Raw genomic sequence first — 18478 nt, 5'->3', positions numbered from 1 at the left:
AGAGTTTAGGGTGGTTTTTCTTTGGTGAGGAGATTTGCTCCAATTTCAAATCCATTAACACAAAACATGAGCTAGTCAGGGTCGTTGTGGTCTGCGGTAAAAGGATGTCTGTGGAGAAATGGGACTGAGTGAGTCAGGCCAAGGGAATGTCTTCCTTGCAGAATGGAGTCAACTGGATAACTGGTGAACCAGTATTGGGATTAGATAGGGGGTGGGGAGAAAAGTTTCTGACATCTTAGGCTGGGATTAAGAGGAAGAAAGTTTTGGAATACTAAGAAGGTAAAGGGGGCCATGGCCAGTCTAAACTCAGGAACAGTGTTGAATGGATTCACTAATACTGCCATGTATACCAGACTGCTGAGAAGAGCCTCAGGTCCCAGCCAGCCCTGATCTTTCAAGAACATCCAGATACCACATTAAAGATGGCATAGGCCTTTCAAGAGAAGTCAACCTGAGTTAAAAACTACCTGTGCCCTATTATTGATTCTTTGATTTTTGGTTCTTACCCTGTTAAAGGAAGTGAGTAGACCTCTTCTGGCATCTCATATTACTCTATGCTTTTTTCTCTGAGCTCCAAATTCTAGCTTACAAAGATGCAGATTTTGCAACTTCCTATAGTTGGTTAAGAGAACAAGCTGTCCAGAGAGTGAGAAGGATAAGCAAAAGAAAAGATATCTATTTCAGCCCCAATACAGAAGCTGTATGGCTAAGCAATTAAATTTTTCCTCTTAGTCCTTAATTTGCTTCTGCATTCCAATTAGCTTTAGACAATTGGCATTCGTTCTGCACTATACAAACAAACTAATTTATTTGGAACAAGCAATGAAATGAGAACTTTATTTGGTGTGGTCAAGGCTCCATTTCTGTTACTCCTCCACTCTGCCTCTAAGCAACCCCTCTCCCATCCCTCCCATATTTGACAGCAGTCTGTACCATCTGCAGCATCCTAGCTTTTCTCATGTCTTCCACTTCTCCTTGTTGGTTCTCATTTTCTTTAACTTTTGGTAAATATTTAGGTATAATGCATTGCAGTAAGTGCTATTTGGACACAAATTTTAAAAATACTATCTCTATCCTTTGAGTATCTTTTTAGAGAAGGCACGTTACTAAAGTACCTCAGCTGCACAGTCTGTAACAAGTAAAATAAGAATGCCAGTCTTAACCTACCTAGCCTTGAAGTTAAGAGCCAACTTTTATTGTTATTAGCCTGAATAATGGCACTAATCCACACTCTTTCTTACAGGAATGTTAGTAAAATGAAATCAGGGACTTCAGATTAATTAAAAGAATCCAACATCGCCCTGAGGGTCTATTCCTAAAGTTTTGTCGATCTAACTCATGAATACACACTGCCTTGTTTCAACTCCTCCCTGTTGCAGAGAATATTTTTTTCTTTCACATCCCTTATCAAGAACACCAACCACTAAGTCCTTTGCCAAATTCTCAGACCCACTCAGGACATGAGAGTCTACATGGCTTAATAAAAGACAGATAATCAGGATTATTTTTTTCCTTAGCCTTTTCTGAGTTTTTTATTTAAATGCTCTCAGTGGTCATAGGGCAGAAGCCCAAGCTAGCTGGGGAGAAGGGAGTACACTAGGGAGAGTATGTTTCTCATCCTGGGGAGGCATTCAGCCTAACTCCTGCAGCCAAATTACAGCACCAGAGAACAATGCGATGCATTCCTGGGCAGGTCGGTGGGACCCTGGGCGCCTGGGCCTAGTGGAGAGAGGTGCCAGACACAGAGCTCTCCGTAAGCAATCCTGCAGAGCCGCCCCCTGGGTGCAGAAATGAAATACGGGAGAGCTTCACATTACACAGAGACCTGTAGCTCACACCTGGTTATTGATGGCCTTAGTGGAGGCCTCTGCCCCCACCCTCCACTTGGGAACTGCCTACTACTACGGGGGTTGGGCATCTTTGAAGCAATGTGGTAAAATAAGAAAGAGATGCTTTCTTTTTACTCTGCTGTGTCAGCCCAAGCACAACCACGAAGATACACATGCAAAAAGCACACAGACATGGGCATACAGGAGGTGCACACATATGGATGCACACGTAGCTTCTCTCTGCATGGAAGTTGTAGTCATGTCCCTTCATCCAATCCCCACAAAAGCAACTAGATTTTCAACAAATCCTTCAAAAAGTGTATTAAGAACAGGGTACAGCTGTAACCAAGTTACAAAGCTGCATTATCAATATGCAGGCAACTGCATGGGAACTAGTACTCCTCCAGGAGGTAGCGGGGGAATGAGGTCGAATGGCTGTGGAGAGAAGACACCAAGGGTGCAGAACTGCCACCTAAGCAGAGTGGCTGAAGCAGTACAGCTTAAGGCTGATTCGTGCTGGAGACAGTAAGATACACATCCTCGTGCTCTCGTGGGGTAGTTTCCTGTGACTGCATGAGGTATGTAGAATTGCATGGCCTGCTGCTTATGACTGGTTTTAAACTCTTATTGGGTTAGAAAACAGAATGGTTTTGGATTTTAGGGATGATGTTCATAAGAGAGAGGAAGTGAAAGAGACCAAGCAGTGACTTCACTAGGGTAAACGTGTCACAGTTGCATTGAACGCTTTCCCAGAAACTGTTTTTTCTTTGGGTGATTGACAGGTTTCAGGCAGCAGCCACTGGGATGTGCGTAATACACCAAATCCTAACTAGAAGGTAAAAGATAAAGGAGAGAAATAATTTATAAGCTCATTCCCCTACTTCTCATTCATGGCCTAAATTATCTCTGAGCATCTTAGTAGAGTTTCCTCATTTACCTAAAATATTTTAGCTTCCCCTGATTTGAACATACAAGATAAGCATTCTCCTCTTTGTCCCCTAACTCTGAAATATGCTGGCTTAAAATTTTCCTTTGTTCACTGCCATTCTGCCCATGAATCTATGGACGGAGCAGTTGCACATGGGCATTCTCTCTCTTTGACCAAAGAAGCCAAAATCTGAAAACTTGATATCAAAACCCTGTTTCTGTTTCTGACCAAACAGGCTATACTGAGTGAAGAAAAAAAGAAAGATGGTTTCATCCATAGATTCATTCTTTGATAATGTTCAAATTGGGGCTTTCCCCAAGAATGACAATATGGTTCCTAAAAAGCCTTATTGTTGACAAAATGCCTGAGTGTGTATGTACATTCTTGTAAACAATCCTGTGATGTAGGGGTTTAAAGGATGCCATTTAAAGGATGCCATTCACAGAAGGTCAGTGATTTGTCCAAGATCACACTAACAGTGAGTGGCCCAGCTAGAACTCAAACCTAGGTCTTCTGACTTTAAATTCTGGGTACTTGCCTCAAACCATGAGAATGTCTAGGACTGGGGGCACCAGGGTACTAGCACCTTCAGAACAGAAATTGCTATAAAATGTTCAAGCCCCATAGGACTCTTAGGATGGCTAGAAGAATACATCTGAGCCAAGTTTACAAAGGAATAGCCTGTGCCTGTCTGAACATCATCAACATCCTCTTTTTGCCACTTTGCCACTATTTCCACCACTACCAGGTGCTCACTATACAAAGTATCCCACGTTTAGCCAACTCAGGCTCCTCGTTCTTTGTAGTCCTTTTCCCCTTTTTCTAGATTAACATTAACATTTTTTGCTTTAATTTTATCTAGTTCTTTTCAAGTGTTGCTAAATGTCTAGACAGAGTAGAAGTAGTCACGAGAAACCATGAGAGGAAACTATTAAGACTCTAGGCTTTTAAGTATACACTAGAATTTCCTTTAAGACTTCATTCTTTTTTAAAATGCTGTCAACTCTTGAGTTTCTAAAGTGAGAACAGGTAATAAGGGTGTTAAGAAACCGTCCTCTCCCAGCCCAGATGCCTAACCAGGGCTTAGTAAAGATCCTGGGACCTCTAGCTAAGACACAATTCATCTACACCAAGACAAGAGGCATCTGCCCTGCAGAGAAATCCCTGTGAGATGAGGCAGACAAAAAATTTTCACTTGATCAAAACTTTTTTGTTGCTCTCCTCCCGCCTTCATTCAAAATTTGGACCTCTGTTTAGGTGCAAGACAGTGAAGAAAAGCAGTTCCAATAGAGGATATGTGCAAGGGGAACCCTTCCCTCTTAGATCCTGGAATGTATTCCATTAGAGACACAAAAAACCCTCAAATACCCTACCTATCCCACTGGTTCACCCCAACTGTGAAGGCAGAAGGGAAAGCTGCAGGAGCATCAATCACAGATCTGAGAAGCTATAGCTCTCTGACCTGAGACTCTGTTTGAGCTAGAGAACACCTCAGGAAAATAGTCTACCTATATAGTTAGGATTTCTCCCCTAGCAAACCTTTCTTTTTGGTCCATCGATCTTGGCTCTCATTGCTCTCCCTGCTTCCCACCCCCACTGAACTCCGCATGTGGGCTCAGAAGTCATCATCTAAAGAATTCCATTGCTCACCTCCTGCATAGCAGCACAGCCCCATGAGGCCACACACCAGATGGAGGGGATAAAAGTACAAGGTCATGGCTTCTAGCAAGAGGCTTTTTCTTAAACTAACCCTGACTCCTAGAAAAGAGGCAGAGCAGGAGAGTGTCGGGTGAGCTGCTGACGACAGCAGCTTCATAGGTCTTATGTTAAAAAGAAGAACACTAACTTGGCTTTCAGTGGAAATATCCCTACTCCACCTCCAAGCTACTTCTGCTCTCACATCTGCTTCTTGAAGGTGTCTGAGTAGAATGCAGAGATTGTCAAACCAAGGGGTTAAAATCCTTTCCAACTGCAGGGACCTATTTAACAGGCTGCCACACACATGTGCTGTGGTGAAAGCCAAGGCCAGAACACATGCCTTGTTTCTCTAGGAATGTAACTGTAAGTAAAAGGAAAGGGTATGGAAGGTGGACTGGAACTCTGAGGAAACTGAAAATGTTGTCAATAGGTCTTCAAAAGGTTTGTGTGGAATAAACAAAGACAAGAGAATAGAGGAAGATCATCATTCCTAGAATGACTGTACTTGTTGGGTGACAATGTACAGAAATAGCAATTATAAAGAAGCAAAGTGGTTTAACAGACTAGGAAATGAGTCTTAGAATAAAGGAATCAGGTGAATGAGATTAACCAGAAATGGCTTTCTATAGGAGGTGACTTTAGATTTGGAATTTTATAAGATAAGGCATGAAATATTTGAGGACAGTCAGGGAAAGGCATTCTAAAGAAGGAACTGGGGCAAGGCACGGTGGCACACGCAGCAGCTCAGGAGGCTGAGGCAGGAAGATCATGAGTTTGAAGCCAGCCTCAGGAATTTAGCAAGGCCCTAAGCAACTCAGCAAGACCCTGTCTCTAAATAAAATATGGAAAGGGCTGGGGATGTGGCTCAGTGGTTAAGCATCCCTGGGTTCAATCCCTGGTGTTAAAAAAAAAAAAAAGGAGGAGGAGGAGGATCTGGTGTATGCTAAAACTTAGAAGCAAGAATGTGCTTGTTATAAGGAATTTCAAGCAAGTACACATTATATACATTGGGGGAATAAAATAAGACTAGAATAATGAAATCAGGGCTTAGATAATGTAGGATGACTATGTACCTAGACTGTCAAATGGTTCAGAGTCCCCTACAAGCCACACAACCTCTTGATGTATGTCAGTAAGTACGAAGACACTTATGGGAAAACACAAGGATGAGCTCGTTTGATACAGACATGGGGACTAAAAGACATGTGCATTATAAAGATCAACAAAATTTTATGTATCATTAACTATAGATCCTAATCATTTGAAATTCTAGGCTAAGAAGGAGATATTAAATATCCTATCCAGACTGTGATGCATTAATGTAGACTTACAGGCTCAGCACCTGGCATCCATCAAGCCAAACTTTTTTTTATATATTTATTTTTTAGTTATAGGTGGACACAATATCTTTTATTTTTTTAATTTTTATGTGGTGCTGAGGATCGAACCCAGTGCCTGACGCATACCAGATGAGTGCTCTACCTCTGAGCCACAACCCCAGTCTCAAGCCAAACTTTTAATAAATTAAATTTGAAAAAGGAATAATTTCAAATAGAAAATACATTTTTTTCCTCACTTCCAACTTACAACTTGACAAATCCCCTATATTCCATTTGGTATACTGGATTTTTGTGGCTAGCAGATATCTGAGGTTATAGTGAAAACAGGGGAACTGGAAAAGAGCTTTAGACATTCCAAAACTAATTCAGTATCAAATGAGGAGATAGTTCTAGTATATTATAGGGCACTAGAGCAGCAGAGATGGGAGATAAATATTAATTTCATGATCTCCAATTAGATCTCTAGTTTCTTAAATTTTGTGAAGGTAAAACCAGTTCTTTACCAGGCTCTGTCATACTTTTTAGCTGAAAATCTCTAACTTGTTAGGATAAGAAGTACAAGGGCAACCTTGAACTTCCACAGCAGTTCCCTGGTGCCACTTTCAGAAATGGAATACATTTTAGATTGTGAGTCTGACCTAGCATGGCACACAGTATATATACTTTTGTGCACACTGAATAACCCAAAAGGTGAGCAGTATCCTAGGTTTCTGCTTTACTTAAGTGGCACCTTTTGGTGCTAAAAGGAAGGCAGCCACTTAACAGTTATAGCATTTGTTAGTATCCTCTTAGTTTTTCCCCTCCCCTAGGCAGTTTATAAAAGGTGATTTCTGAAACCCTTCACAAAAGAAAAGCTCAAGGGTTTACATTCAACTGTGACACCACTATGAATTCATTAAGAAGCATGTTTCAGGTTGCACTATAATTTCCCTATGTAACATAAACCCATGGAATTTGACATAAGCTGATTGCTCATGCTGGTTATTTTATTTACATTTCTGAATGGAAGGGATTTCAATACTCATAAAATATCTAACTGAGTTATTATTTTTCATCTGTTCTCCCAGAGCAGCTATTATAAAATAGGTCTAGAGACAGAAGTCTCAACGTGTATGACTGGTTAAGCAACCAGAGAAAAGTTATTGCTCAAAAAGCAATTTTAAAAATTCAATATGGAATTTGAGGCCAAACCAGAGGTATGGTTATTCTCAATGCCATCTGAAAAAAAAATTAAAAAGGTTAAATAACTGAGTTCCTTATCTTCATTCAAGTCCTATGGGAATAGGTAGTGGCTTCACAGGAACTCAAGAGGCTGAAGTTCATTTAAGTCTTTCTGGAAACTTCATGTTAACAGACACAGTTACGAGTATAAACAGGAACACAGGTGAATAGATAAGAGTGGAATCCTTACTAACATAATAACTAATCCTCTAACATATAAAAATTAAACTTCCAAATTGGAAGATGCCATGATGCATCTAACTTAATATCTGAAGATGCTAATCCTACCCAAAGAATAATAAATTTCTGCTTTGTTCCAGTAGGTTTGGCAAATTCAGATAGATTGTTAGAAAAGTAATGGGCACCAAGAAATTCCAAAGTTTGATACTCAATCTTCTGCCTCCAAGTCATTATTCAAATCATCTCTTTCTTATTCTACAGCATTGAGTTCAATCAGTATATTCTTCAACCCTCTAGTACAACCTTGGGCCTACTACTCTTCTACTCCATTTACTTTCATCATTTTTCCATATTGATCAATTACATGTTTAATTTTATAAACTCCTCAAGAAAAGATTCTATGTCTATTTTAAGATATGTATTCCAAAGTCATACCTAACAATCCAGTTACTTGACTGAGATAGCCCAATTAGGATATATTTTTTCAGTTTCCTGGAGAAAAAATAATCTTGGTGGTTCTCTCTGCAAAAAGGCAGAATTATCAATGATGCAGAATTGATTGGTAAAATTTAGCTTGGAATCATAGGCAAAGGAACCTTATTAAGCGCCTTACTCTGACATCCCTTTAATTTTTAAATTAATATGATATGTGCCTGTTTTCAGAATTAGTGACTGCAGGATGAAGCTTTGACATTAGCAAATGTGCTCTGGGAAATTCTGGGTGGCTGTCTTAATTCTCTCTCACATGTACATAGAGCCGATTAATTCTGGCTCTAACTCTATTTCATTCTGCTTCACAATGACATCATACTATTTCATTTTTCAAAATGAGGACTCCTTTAGTCCTTATTAATCTGTCATTACTAGGAATGAGAATATATTAAAGAGGAAAATATATGAGCACAGAGACTTCTGTCTTATGGCAGTTACCATGTGAATCTGAGGTCAGATATTTCTTACTTAAATAGTTGAGGAGCTCTTCATTGTTCGATAAATTCTAAACTTCATATATAAACACTACAATGAATATTGCTGTTTACAAAAACATGGATATTGGCAGCTAGGTATATTTTTTTCTTGAAAAGGAAAAAAATAAAGATACTTCTTTCTATATTTTCATGTTTGACTTAAAGGAACCCTAAGCAAAAATATCCTTCTGCAAAGAAGTACCTTTTATCTAGACTGATTTTGGGGGTTACTTTATGAAAGACACTTGAAATAACTTGTCAGCAACTTCACATCAAATGAATTAATATGAAAGGATGAACTAATCAATTGTGGCCTCTATCTTATATCAACACATTTTCATGCCTTTTTCAAACCCCTACCACTAAACAAGGAGCTTACTTGTGAATAAAGAATATATTTTATACCTCAAAAAGTACCCAACAAAGATTTGTCCATTGAATTAAACAGTGAACAAATAGATCCATTAGTGGTAACATCCTAATGCAATGAATTAAAGACTAAGAAACATAGTATGTTATAGAACAATCATTAGCATATTTTAGCATGTTATGGAATAATGGTTATAATATTTTAAAATGCTGAGGCTCTTACAAAACCTAAACTTTGATAATAAATTACGATACACTTTTTGGAATTCTTCCATGTAATAAGCTAATACTTAAAGGAGACTCTTTTCAGGGTATTCAGGACTCTGAACTGAATATTCTAATCATTTTTGTTTTGTTATAAATACTTATTTTTTTAGTTGTAGGTGGACACAATATCTTTATTTCATTTTTATGTGGTTTGAATCCAGTGCCCCATGCATGCTAGGCCAGCCCTCTACCATTGAGCCACAACCCCAGCCCCTTGTTTTGTTTTTTAAAGGTGGTATTACAATACCTAAAACAGACCAAGAGCAAATTAATAAGAAAAGTCTTCATAGCCAGGGCTTAGCTGAATTAGAATCCCTGAGCTCCCAGTAAGGGCTAAACCTCCAAAGGGGTCAGAGTCAAGTAAATAAAAAATCCAGCTGATTTTTATCAGACGGCAAAGTTTCAACTTTGAGTACCTCAGCAACCAAGGATGAATTATGTATAAGATTTGTTAAGTGCCTTCATCCACACCCCAGCTAGAGAACATTTTTCTATCTCATTGTGACTGAGGGAAAAACAGCAATGTATTTGCCTGCCAAGAACAGCTGTGGCTGTGCTCTAGATAGAAATCTAACAAAACTAAGAGATTAAAATTTACTTGTAAAGCTGCTACTACCTGGGAGTAAAAGCTTGAACTTTGGCTTCAGGAAAAAAAAAAGGCAGGGGGACTCAAGCATATTGAAAATATGAGAACAAGAGCTGGTATGTTTCTAACAAAGAGTGTGAGAATATGCTCCCTTCTTAAACTCTCCTCCAAACTATTTCTCTCTGTATGTCATACTGGCTACAGGCAAGAGTGCTCAAAGAAAAGGGATATGGTCCTTTTCTACACTTTGAATAACATATACATGTTTTTATTTCCAGAATGACTGAAATTATAGAATGAGGTAGGAAGGTGATTACTTACTTTGAATTCTCTGAATATCTCCTCTCTTAATTTTGTTGAGCATCACCTAAAACTCAAATAATTTCTTTTCTTGAAGCTGGCTAATGTCAAAATAGACCTAAAACCAGGTGTTGTGGTTGCATTCCTGTAATCCCAATGGCTTTGGAGGCTGAGGCAGGAGGATCCTAAGTTTGAGGTCAGCCTCAGCAACTCAGTAAGACCCTGTCTCTAAATAAAAAATCCAAAGGATAGAGAATTAGCTCAGTGGTGGAGCACCCCTGAGTTCAATCCTCAGTACTAATAGAAAGAAAGAAAAAATAAATAAAAGATGGACCTAAAATAATTTTAATGAGATAATTTTGGCCCCCCTTAACTCCAGTTAGAATACTAGTAAAATCAAGTCTCTCTTTGTAAACAAACAAAGAACTCATCAGCCTTAAGGAACACACGTAAGTTTCCTGCCCACTGATGTAATTACTAGAAGTGTAACTACTGCCTAAAATTCTGTTAGAAAAAAAAAAAATCTCTCAAATTCTGATATATTAAACTAAAAATTTATTCTATTCATCTAACTCTCCCCACAAAAACTTCACAAACTTTTAATTTGATTTTGAAAGAAGACAATGTTGAAACATAAGATACATTAAAATGTCCCCCCGCCCCCGAATATTTCAGAGCATTGGTCAAATTCCCACTGAATCATCACAAACCAGAGTCTACTGTTTCTTCATTATTACTGTATATTTTAAGCAGTCAGAGAGGCTGGCATCCTTTATACAGTTATGTATGTGATGTAAATGACCAAATAGCATTCTTTTTATTATTATTAATTTTTTTTTGGGGGGTGTACTGGGGATTGAACTCAGTGGCACTCAACCACTGAACCACATCCCCAGCCCTATTTTGTATTTTATTTAGAGACAGAGTCTCACTGAGTTGCTTAACACCTTGCTTTTGCTGAGGCTGGATTTGAACTTGCTATCCTCCCGCCTCTGCCTCCCAAACACTGGGATTAGAGGCATGCACCACCATGCCTGGTCCCAAATAGCATTCTTTTTTAAGGGGCTAATTAATTAGCAAGAGAAGGAATGAAATTAGAGTGGACCAATGCTTTTCTGAAAGACAGAAAAGCAAATGTGCACTCTTTCATTTTAAAGCATCAGAGTTCATCAAATAGACTTATATATGTGAAGAGATCCCATGTGCAGCTTTTTTGTCTACTGATATCTTTGCCTTGGTGGTAAGCATTCAATTTAAAGACCCTTTCTATTTTTCTGGCAACCCACATCAGCTTTTTTCATTTAAAATTCTCTTCTAATTTAACTCTTCAGGAATACTTCTCTAGCAAAACCACTTGACTATCACTACTCCATCATATATCTGGTTTTAAATTTACTCTTTTTTTTAGGGGGGGGTGCACTGGGGATTGAAACCACGGCCTTGCTCATGCTAGGGAAATTTATTTTGTACTTGTTTTTGTATTAATTGTGAAGTGATCTATTATTGAAACCATGAGATTTTGGGCACATTATCTAACTTCAATGCCTCAAATTTTGCATCTAAATCATTAGATTATAATTTGTCCTCTAATAAAAAAATGATAAGTATAAACTCTTTTAAATGGAAAAGAACTAAATGAAATCTAAGTTACTTTTAACTTAGAGTTTAATACATTAAATAGTTTTACTAATTTTGTTCTTTCGAGCATTAGAAACTTGGTTGATCAGGGAAGGTTGCAAAACTCCACTCAAGGAGAAAGATATAAACTATTCCTCAAGATCATGATTTTCTTTTGTGTCCCATTATTCTCTCCATTTAGAGAACTATTTTGGATCTACAAAAGACAAAGATGTTTTCTAAAACAAACATCAATAGGTTTCCTAAAGTGAATTCTAATATCAATAGTTTAATGGTTTTGGAATGAGCAGTTTATGTCACCTATCTAAACACAGCTCTACTAAAAACTGCTAAGCAATCCAAATGCCCCAAGTGCTAATGATTAAGGAATAAATATATCAGTTGGTGATAGCTGTCCTAAACTTTGGCACCGAGACTTTAGTTTTGAGAGGAAAAATGATCAAATACACTGCCAAATTCAGGGAGAGCTTTTGTAAACTTCACAGGCATATGGTAACAGGAAAAAAAGGGTGCTGTTTGCAAACTTCAAATTCAATTCTGAGGAAAGGATATAGACATGCATTAAAAATAAAAAGTACATTGTCCTAGCCGGGCCCCATGGCACATGCCTGTAATCCCAGGGGCTTGAGAGGCTGAGGCAGGAGGATCATAGGTTCAAATCCAGCCTCAGCTAAAGAGTGACGCTAAGCAACTCAGTGAGACCCTGTCTCTAAATAAAATACAAAATAGGGCTGGGGATGTGGCTCAGTGGTCGAGTGCTCCTGAGTTCAATCCCTGGAACAACCCGCCAAAAAAGTACATTATCCTGCTGGGCATGGGGGTGGACACCCGTAATTCCAGCTACTCAGGAGGATGAGGCAAGAGGATGAAAGTTCAAGGCCATTCCGAGCAACTGAGCGAGATCCTGTCTCAGAGTAAAAGAGGGCTTGGGATGTAGCTCAGCGTTAGAGCACTTGCCTAGCATGTGTGAGGCATGCTAGTATGTGGCTGGAGAATGAGTGTAGAGAAGACTACATTGACCTAATTTTTATTATTATTTTTCTTTTTTTGAAAAGATGAGTTCAGTACTTAAAAAATTTGAATAAAGGATATTAGCAATTTCACAAATTTCTGTCTCAGTCTTTATGAGGGAAAATAAAAAGGATAAAGCATGACAAATAACTCTACAAAATAAAAAAATATCTTTTCTCTTGCTACAAATAGTCCAGCTGATACAGAAAATAAAAATTGGATATACCAGACTGCCCAAATAAAGACTTTAGAGGCATTAACAATGGAACAAAATTGTAAATGTTAAAGATTTTCAACCTTACACAATACGTTCATTTTATGATCTGTAGAGTCTTTGGGAAAATCTCAGATATATTATTGTGGAAACAGTTTAGTTACAGAACAATATTTTATAATTCAAAATGTTTAAAAACTCTATCAGTCCTTATGAACTAAAAAAGTCTCAAAGCTTTGAAAAATAATTCATTTTCAAACAAGATGAAAAAAACTGTCAGTTTCATTTCTGAACATTAATTTCTTATACATGTATATTAAGAAAAGAGATACAGGGGCTGGGGTTGTGGCTCAGTGATAGAGCGCTCACCTAGCATATACGAGGCACTGGGTTTGATCCTCAGCACCACATAGAAATCAATCAATAAATAAAGGTGTTGTGTCCAAGTACAACTAAAAAAAATTTTTTTAAAAAAGAGGTAGTCAACTATCACACATTTTTTAGCATTAATGAAGTCAGATGGAGAATATAAAAAAAGATCTTTCACTTAAGAACAGCTTTCAAGTTACTGCTTATGGCAATGAAAAACTGAGAACCTTTAGAAATAATCATATTTTTTCTACTGGTACATATCAATCAATATTTAGTTTAAATTGTCTATCAATTTCCCTAGTTCTTAAGCTGATCTTTGCCCTGGAAAAAATGAGAATAGTAGACAAACTTTCCCCAAAGTTTTGTTCACTATTCAGTTAAAAAAACAAAACAAAACAAAACAAAAAAAAATACTTGGCACTTAGATCTGCTTATTATTTTGAAAAATGTAATTTTGGGGAGAAAATTTTTAATTATTTTTAGGAAGAGCCTGAAGAAACCCCAGTGAGATACTCTGTAGAGAGGTCCTTTGTTAGTGTAACATCTGACCTTCTATATCTTTGGAAATCATACAACTTGGCTAATGTAGTCCTTAAAGAATTAATCAAGCAGATTGTAAGGCCCTAGTTACAGTGGAGCCAGCCAATTATGAGTTGCTCAGAAATTCATCACTGGCATGTCCAACCACATTTTCCCACATAAAGATTAGTAGAAATATGTTGGAAACAAGGCCCATTCCCACCCCAGCACAGCTACAGCATGTGCTCAGTGAAATTCAACAAAAGTTTTGCTTTAGTAAAACAATTTGAAAATCTTTTTGATTCCTGTCTTTAACCTAATAACTTCTGCCAACATTGCAAAGACTGCCCTATTTAGTTAAAATCCAACTAGGAACTTTTATATTCAAACACAATTCTCAATTCAGTACCTGAATTCATAAGTAAGTTGGTGAAAACCCCAAATACAATCTTTGTCTTTTTACTTTTGTGATAACACCCTCCTGAGCCTTATACTAAAGAGAAAGCTGTTTCTGCAAGAGGGAAATGAAAGGGGCCAGAGTAGATGAAGATTGGTTCTCTAAGGAGAGGGCAGTGCTGCTCTTAAATAAAGAAGCTCCTTTCAGATAAGCAGAATCAGATTCCAGTTCAGTTGGTTTGCTGGCTACCCTTACTTTGAACTCTCATATTTAACCCAGCAGGCTTCAAAGCAGGTGAGAAAATGACCTACCACTTAAAAGCAATTTTTCCTTTTTCAGGAATTCTGGCCTTGGAGAGTATCAGCTCTGATATCAGCACATTCCACATCACTAGGGATTTATGCAACTTTTTTCATTGCTGTATGTCTAATGTCAGACCAGGTTTTCATCTCAACCAGGAGGGAAAAAAAAAGCGGGGGTGGGGGCGCAGGCCTAACTTGTTAAAAATATTAAGTCTTATTCCACAGAGCATTATACCATGCAAAACTAGAGGCATTAAAACCACTACCATTCTAGTTCATTCTCTTCTGTTTATCAAAATCTGATGTGCCGTGAGTATTAAAAACCATTAATCCCCAGTGCCAGGCATCATAAAAATTTGTAACAAATACATTTTAAGAAATTAAAATTGAATTTACTCTAGCAAGTGAATTAATATAAAAAGTGTTATATGAGGGAAAGACAATGGTAACAATAAATAAATTTAGATTTTTTTTTTTAATTTTGAGACAGGGTTTCATTAAATTGCTTAGGGCCTCTCTAAGTGGCTAACACTGGCTTTGAACTTGTGATCCTCCTATTTCAGCCTCCTGAGTCACTGGGATTACAGGCACATACAACCATGCTCTCAGCTTAGGATATTTTCTTGAATGGCTTCACCTTACCAAGTGAAAATATAAATACATTTCAAACATATTTCATAATCTGGATGTGGTGGTACAGCTATATAATCCCAGCTATCAGGAGGCTGAGAGCTCAGGAGGATGACAAGTTTGAGACCAGACTGGCCAACTCAGACCCTGTCTTAAATTAAAAAAAAAAAAAAATGGGAATATAGCCTAGTAGTAGTAACCCCTGGGTTCAATCCCTAGCATTGGAAAATAAAACAAATATGTACTTCATCCTTTCCCGACTTAACTGAAAATCCTAATAGAGGCAGCTTGCAATATGCCAACAGGCTTTATTCTATAAGGCAGTTTTCCAGTGCCAGAAACTTGAAACAGTTCTCTCTTTGTGGTTCACATACACATAATATGCTAAGGGTATAATGCTAATAATATTGTTTAAATGACACTCAAATTACCATTTATGCTTCAGTATCTATGGAAAATGCATTTTGATTAGGATACAATTATTAGGATACAACTCCTCCAAACAAGGAGAAGGCTCTTTTGTGACAATGATGAAGGGAACAACAGCTAACACCTACTTTTTATTGTGGGCAGACATGGTTCTAAATACTTGATATATTTTAAGCTCATTTAACCCTCACCAAAATCTATATGCAGTTAGCACTATTCTCATTTTACAATTAAAGATAGAAAAGGTTGGGGCTAAGGTTGGGGCTCAGCAATAGAGCGCTTTACTAGCATGTGTGGGACCCTGGGTTTGATCCTCAGCACCACATAAAAATAAATAAACAAAATAAAGGTATTTGTCCATCTACTACTAAAAAAATTTTTTTTTAGAAAGGGTAGAAAAGGTTAAGAAACTCACCTGTGGCTGCATAGCCAATAAATGTAAGAGCTAGAATATAAAGTAAAGTAGTATGGTCCTCAGAGTCTCTGCTCATAACCACTCTGCAATACTTCTCCACCTGGATGATATGGCACTAGCAAGTGTTCTGCATCCCTCATATTGGTGAAGGAGAACAGAACAAGGTTTCTTAAGCTTAATATGCATATAGAATAACCTGGGGATGTTGTTAAAATGTAGATTCTGATTCAGGATGTCCGCAGTGGTGCCTAAGGCTCTGCACCTTTAACCAGTTCCTGGGTGAAGCTGGTACTCCTAGTGCATGGAGTGAATAACTAGAACTTGGGCCTCTAGTTCCCTTACTATTTTTTTTGTCAAGGCATATTTGTAAGTTGTGTTTATGAACTGGAGACTGCCCATACTATAATTATTTTCCATTAACTTTCAAATGAGACCTGCCTTTGGAACTACCATATGAGAAATGCTGCTGTTACCAACCACACAAATACCCAAAGATAGTGAATAAATGTTTGTTTTATTGTTCGTCAACTAAAATCACAGTATATCAATAACTTTTGGTCTAAAAAAGAAACTTTTCACTTTCAAATATGTAATTCTTCACTCTCAGACGCTGCTAGAGAAATGCTAAAGAACTTATGCTAAGTAATCTTTAAGACTCTTCAGGTGCAATTAATGACCTCTTAGGTAAAGGCAGTCACTATACACCAACAAGGATGAATAGAGCATACACTGACTACACTTTGCATTAATTTTAGCTAGTAACTCATGGAACTATACTACTAACAATTGCTACATACCTATTTCAGATTTTAGATCTCCTTGCTCTACACCTCCTCCTTCCCACTCCACTGCCCTGAAAGAAACCCATGGATCATCCCTCCCATTGCTTGCCTGTATCTTTTAAATACACAGGTATGCCTTTTTCCTAGCTATTAAGTGAATGGAATTCCCTTTTTAGTCCTGTTTTTTGTTTTTGTTTTGTTTGTTTTTTCCATACCAGATTACACAGTAAGGTCATTTCAGTTTGAGATGCACTCAATTCCCAATCAGCACACTACAAACAACAAAGTTATGATATAATTAATCACAAACTTCCTTTTTACATTAAAAGGAAACAGAATAGTCAGTTTCCAACTTAAATATCTATACTCCCTGAACAACAGTGGAAATTCATTCTTCTTGAATCCTGTCCCAGAATCAATGCATTCGCAGACTCCCAGGCCTATAGCCAGTGGCAACTTAACACATTGTACAGTTGACCTGCAGGGAGAAAGGGAAACCAGTGCTCTTACCACTGGTGCCAGAGAAAGCCAACTGGTCTGTAAGGCACACAATAAACTATTCTTAAGGCAAGCAAAGAAATTGTGAGGGAAACAGGAAGTCAGAATGGAAGCATATAGGAAAAAAATACAGAAAATAGAAGACCAAGTAAGGACTAGTTTTTCTATGGCTCTGAGTGCTTTTATATTTGGGAATATAATGAATCAGCATTTTAAATATTTTCAGGTTTTAACTTTTATTACCTAGTAAGACTGCAAAGATGACAAGAAAAGATGGATTTCTAAAAAGTCTTCAGAGATTTTAGGAGAATTATCTTTGGTAATTTTACTTTGAGCCAGTGACAATAATTAACAAATTTATATAGAAGCATGAATAGTGATGGAACCGCCTCTTTAATATCAGTCCTTAAGTACTTAGTGAGTTGGGAAGTGGACAATTCAAAATTAAAGAGTAAATATAAAAATAAAGGCCTTTCCATAGCTCTATATCCAAGATTTTGGAAGGTCTACATGAACAAACAGACAAATTAAGAGAACCTTTGAACCTTTTGAAGCACATTCTGAATGCAAGGCAAACATTCTGTCTGTCCCATTTTACCTACTTATTCTCCATCCTAGTTGATTTTCAAGTTCAGCAAATCCTTAGAACTAATGATTTAATGTAAATGGAAAAATCAAAAGGCTTGTTTACAAAACAGGGAGCTTATTCTTTTTTTGTACTGAGTATTTAACTGAGGGGCATTTTACCACTGAGTACATCACCAGTTCTTTTTATTTTTGAGACAAAGTCGAGCCAAGTTGCTGAGGGTCTCATTAAATTGCTGAGGCTGGCCTCGAACCTGTATTCCTCCTGCCTTGGCCTCCCACGTTGCTGGGATTACAAGCATGCACCACCATGCCCAGCAAAAACATGGAGATTTTTAAAGGCCAAAGAAAATGCAATTATGTTAAAAAAAATAATTTGAATGTTCTTTATCTAGTAGTGAATGCTGTTTATCACTAGAAGTTATCTACAAAGAACAACTTTATAAAGTTATAGCATTGTATTCTTTAAATTTTAAAGCAACAGAAGTATATAGCTCAAATGACCAGAAATTTATGTTTGACATATTTGTGGTAGTAACTTTACAAATTGATTCCTGTAATTTACTATAACAAATATCTTTCACTGCTCATCTGGGTTAGTCCAAACAAACCAGAGATGGTGTCTTGTGTGTTTTACAAATATTCTACACAAGTCCTTGAGATCATACTTACAGCTTTAGCAAAAACACCCATGATTTCAGGAAATTGGTGTGTGAGAAGGGCTATCATTGCTGTAGAAGAACACAGTCCTGCTGTAAAATGGATGAAAAAAGGAAGCTCCTTCTTTGGATAAACAGAAACATGATGAAAGGCTGCAAAGGAAAAAGAGAAGGAATGAATTTTATTTTACAATATGATGTAAACCAGTCTTAATATTTTCAAATTAAAGTTATATATCTAAAAAACCAAAAGGAAAAATTTTTAAAGAAAAAAAAGTTATCTCTAGCCAAGGAAGGTAAAAGAAATTAATCCATTATTAATTCTAGCATCAACAGTATAT

General features: G+C 37.4%; 1 protein-coding gene across 13 annotated transcripts in view; it reads right to left on the bottom strand.

Moving 5' to 3' along the window:
* Positions 1–18478, bottom strand: part of St7l (suppression of tumorigenicity 7 like) — a 166249-nt gene that overhangs the window by 69584 nt on the left and 78187 nt on the right. For 12 of the 13 annotated variants that reach the window (XR_009228091.1, XM_046458261.2, XM_046458249.2 and 9 more), the window contains one exon: positions 18151–18290. Coding sequence is in view for 12 of the 13 variants with exons in the window: in XM_046458261.2 (XP_046314217.1) it covers positions 18151–18290 (140 nt within the window). In the remaining variant the exon portion in view is untranslated. Of the gene's footprint in view, positions 1–16108; positions 16874–18150; positions 18291–18478 lie in introns of those variants that run through there. The other variant, XM_046458257.2, reaches the window with a different exon arrangement.

The sequence above is a fragment of the Marmota monax genome, unplaced genomic scaffold (assembly GCF_021218885.2).
Source record: "Marmota monax isolate L192 unplaced genomic scaffold, Marmota_monax_Labrador192_F-V1.1 WCK01_AAM20220418_F8-fsc00087, whole genome shotgun sequence".
Classification (NCBI taxonomy): domain Eukaryota; kingdom Metazoa; phylum Chordata; class Mammalia; order Rodentia; family Sciuridae; genus Marmota; species Marmota monax.
The sequence above is the reverse complement of the archived record's forward strand: the minus strand, read 5'-3'. Positions and strand labels throughout refer to the sequence as shown.